Consider the following 4,560-nt stretch of genomic DNA (forward strand, 5'->3'; position numbering starts at 1 on the left):
GTCCCCATAGATCAATATGAACTAACTCAAAAGGAGTTGTATAGACAGTCTGAGAAATAGGAGCATGTAGTCTGTGTGATTTACCAATGCTACAAGAATTGCAGAATTCAATACAATCTTTATTAGGAAAAGAGATATTACACAATTTCAGTACAGATTTAAGAGACATAGCATTTGTGTGTCCTAATCTATTATGCCAGAGAGAAAACTTATTAAAGCTAGTGCTTGAGTCTTGTGAAGAGATGATGTTAGGTGACACACTGACTGTATTAGCAGCTGGCTGGGAGCATGAATCCACTGACTGAGTTGAGAAACAATAGAGTCCACTACTATCCAGGAATCCTTTTAGAACAACTTCTTTAGATTCCTGAGATTTGACAAAACAATGATTAGAGTGGAATTCAAAGAAAACATTGTTGTCTTTGGCAAACTTAGACACAGACAGTAAATTTCTGGTTATGCTAGGAACATGAAGCAAATGATTCAAGGCCAAAGTGGTTTCAGGTGCCATAGGGGACTTGATGCTAGCAGATCCTATAGACTTAATATTAAGACCATGACCATTGCCTATTACCACTGTATTAGACCCTGTATAGTTTTGTGTGTGGTGCAAATTAGAACTAATAGGAGTAAGGTGATGGGAAGCACCTGAATCAGCGAACCATGCCTGAGATTCCAAGGATGATGGAATTTGCAAATCACCTTGATGAGCTAGCAGTGCTGAGGCTTGGGTGGAATTGTTGTCCTGCTGTTTCTGTTCATCCTTAGCTTGAGCATTTTGTGTGGTAGACTGGTTCTTTGTTGTTGCAGGGTCAAAGTTTTCATCAAATCGATGCCAGCACTCCATGACTGGATGTCCATATTTGCCACAAAGCTGACATGTGGGTCTGTTCCCAGTGGTATAAGTTCCTTGTGCGCGTCCTCTGCCACGACTTCGGCCTCTGACCGCTTCTTCCCCTGATTGTATGCACACCACCTCTGGTGGTTCTGCCATTGCAGCTATCATCCGATTGCGCCAAGTTTGCTGTGGCATTGGTTAGGGACAATTCTTGGAGGTACTTATCTAATTGAGCTTCTTGTACATATAGCAAAGCCTCAATTTCATATAGCGTGGGAGGTTCGATTTTACCGTATACCATCATGATAAATGGATTATACTCCTCAGGGAGTCCTTGCAAGATTGCATCGATTTGATCTCTTTCTGAGATTGGTTCTCCAACTGCAAGAAGAGCATCTGAAATTGCATGAATCCTAAGCACGAACTCAGAGATTGAGCGATTTGATTTCTTGGTGACCTTTAGTTCAGCTCTGAGCTGATGAACCCTAGCTCTCATAACCGCTGTGAAGTACTTATGGATCTGGTCCCAGATTTGATATGAGTGCTTGCAAGAAAGGACTCTTGGAAGCACTGATTCAGAGATGGTCGAGAGAAGCCAGGTGAAGAGAGCTTGATCTTGAACTATCCAAGATTCATACTCTTCTGAGTGAACCTTGGCGATTCTGTCTTCTTCAGTCTTGAACATTGGTGGTATCTGAGGATTCACAACGAAACGGTGAAGTTTGTGTGCAAGAATGATACCTTCCACCTGTTGATTCCATAGCAAGAAGTTCTTCTCCTGAAGTTTGATGGAGAGCTTTGGCCCAAACACTGTGTGGTTGGAGGTATTGCCAAACGGAGAAGACTGTGATCCGATGTGCAGCGTTGCTGAGTTTTCAGGTGACTCGGCCATTGATGGAGCTTCTTTGAAGCTTGCACGAAGTTCTTTGATAACAGGTGTTCACTGAAATGCGTGAACGGATTTGCGGAAGATGATGAGGATCGTTTTTAGGCGATTGATACCATGTTAGAAGTAAAACTGTGCTTTGCACATTACTGATTTCATTGATAAGCTAAGCTTTTGTATTCTGTTACAAGTGATAACCCTGCATTGGTTAATCACTAAAGCTATATACTATTCTATTGTACACAACATAAAACGGATAGAGGCATAAGCCCATTACATAGCTACAGCCCAATTAACCAAAAGCCCAAACCAGAGTTATACTCTAATAATATTGAATCCAACTTTTACAGACAATGTGGGACTTCCAACTCGAAATTATATACAAACAACACCTTAATTTACAATATTTATTTTCATTTTTTAACTTATCCAATTATGTATATAAAACACTTGAATTTATCAATAATAGTCCTCGAACATATTTCTTATAATAATATTAATTAATTTGGCATGGGTCGATCTCCTTTTTTTTTAGGTTTATTGGAAAATTATTATGGAAGTGGATTTGTTAAAAGTGCTATATAGAGATAGAGGGGAAGGAGAGACCAAACATCAAACATCCTACATAATATTTCTTCAATACCTCAACTAACTAATGCAATTATGAATTCTCATTCGAATATGTGAGGCTCTTGTTTTTTATATGTGCAACAATAACATAACTCACTTATCAAAAAAATATAACATTAACTCAAAATCCATGAATAGTACTACTACATTTTTCCATTAGAAAGTGCACAAGTGTCTACAATCAATTAAGAACACCAATTGCCATAGCTAACCTCAAAAACAAAAAGCAAAGGTAAATGGTCAAGAGACCAGCCCCTAAAAACTTATCAAGCTTCATATTTTTCTTAACCAAAACAACAAGTGACCAAAGTACCCCAACCATCAAAAACAAAATAGTCCCCAAAAGTGAACTATCCTTAGGAACAACATAAGAATTAGGGTATTCACTCCAAGCTGAAAGAACAAGAGGTAACCCTAATCCCATCAACATATTAAACATAGGACCAGCATAGCAACCTGAAACAGCAATTTGTGCACCATCAACACCACCATTTTTAGCCATAGCACCATTTGCAATCAAATCTCCTAAAGAATTTCCCCAAGCTAGAACAGTTAACCCTAAAATTGAAGGACTAACACCAATTACATATCCAATTGAAATCAAAAGTGAAACAAGTTCCTCAGCAATTATATAAGTCCATGTCACACTCATTGAAAATCCACCAGCTAGCCATGGGAACAAACATCTCCTAGGTGGTCTTGTACTCTTTGTTGTCACACATGCCATGTTTCCAAAAACAATTCCAATTAATGATGATGTTAAATATGCAACCAAAGTGCTCTTTGAATCCACATTTTCTATTTGTGTATTACAAAGAATCGCGAATAAAATCGGTGCTAGGGTAACCGATATAACTGCATAGGGTTTCGACCATTGTTCCTCGCTAACAACAGGTATAGTTAGTTTTCTCGGTAAACAAAGTGGTAATTCGAGTATTTCTAGAAACTTCCATAAGTAGTAAGACCCGAAAAACAACTCTTTATACTTCTTCTCGCTTTCTTCTATACCAATACCAACTTGATTTGGTAAAATTGATTTCTGATCAGAATCATTATCAGTATCGTCGACATAACCTAATAATGGTATGCCAGATTCAACTAAATCATCGGAAGACGATGAAGATTCAACTTCTTTTTTGTCCATTTCGTAGATGAAATGTGTGGCCGAGACGGCACAAACATAAAGGAAATAGATAGAAAGGTAGCAAATTGAACCAAAAAGGCTAATTTTACCAATGGAAATGATGATGAGAAGAATGAACAAAGAGAATAAGAAGAAAATGACATCTCTAATGAAACTAGCTTTGTCAACTGCAACTTCATTAGAACTAACTAGAATACTTATGATACCTAAAACAGCTGTGGAAACAAAAAATGCACCCCCCAAAATGCTATTCAAACCAACTGCACCATTATTTGAACTTGTGAAAGAAACAACACTAGCAAAGAAATCAGGAGCACCATTACCAAGAGAGAGTAATGTTACACCAGCTATAGTTGGAGAAAGTCTCAAAATATTAGACAAACCTTCAAGGGAGGTGCAAAAGTAATTCGAAGCCGTGTCGGCTAAAAGATAGAACAAAACTACAAGCCATAAGAAAAGTAGTGTGTGACCAAGAATTGGTGAACTTCCAAGGTTACAATAAAAGATTTGAAGATAGTTTATGTAACCTTTTGATCTACAATCAGGGTGTGTTTTGACATAAATGCACTTGGAGGTGTAGTTTGAGAATTTATGAAGCTCATTGCATGAATCAACAATGATGTCACTAGTGAGCATTCTAGCATGGTTGAATATTTTTGTGGAAACATGATGAGAATTAGGGTTTGAAGGATTGATATAAAGTTTGAGAGATAGGAATATGAGAAAGAGGAAGAATATATTGAGAAGAAGAGTGAGTTTTTTAGGTGCCATTTAGAATGATAGTTCTTGAGAATATGTTAATGGTGTGAATATATAGAGATTTTTTAGAATATTATTGCTTTGGAATTTAGTATATATGTTGGTTGAGTTTAGAATAGAACATGCATGTGAGGACAAATGAATTGTTAATTTTAAAAATGGAAAAAGACATACTAAGATGTTTCGTATGTTGTCTTTTGGACTTATGCATGGAAACTACATGTCAAGATTTTTGTCTCAAATTTGTGATAAAAAGTGTATAGCACATAAAGTATCACATCTTGGAGTAATGTAAAATGTTGA

The 4,560-nt window shown here is 37.1% G+C and overlaps 1 protein-coding gene across 1 annotated transcript; it reads right to left on the bottom strand.

Annotated features, from left to right (window-relative positions):
* Positions 1 to 2,481: 2,481 nt before the first annotated feature.
* Positions 2,482 to 4,268, bottom strand: LOC131598825 (cation/calcium exchanger 1). The gene has a single exon (XM_058871389.1). The coding sequence runs from the start codon at positions 4,132 to 4,134 to the stop codon at positions 2,536 to 2,538; it is 1,599 nt and encodes a 532-aa protein (XP_058727372.1). The 5' UTR covers positions 4,135 to 4,268; the 3' UTR covers positions 2,482 to 2,535.
* Between the last annotated feature and the right edge of the window lie 292 nt (positions 4,269 to 4,560).

Source organism: Vicia villosa, linkage group LG4 (assembly GCF_029867415.1).
Source record: "Vicia villosa cultivar HV-30 ecotype Madison, WI linkage group LG4, Vvil1.0, whole genome shotgun sequence".
NCBI classification, from domain to species: Eukaryota; Viridiplantae; Streptophyta; class Magnoliopsida; order Fabales; family Fabaceae; genus Vicia; species Vicia villosa.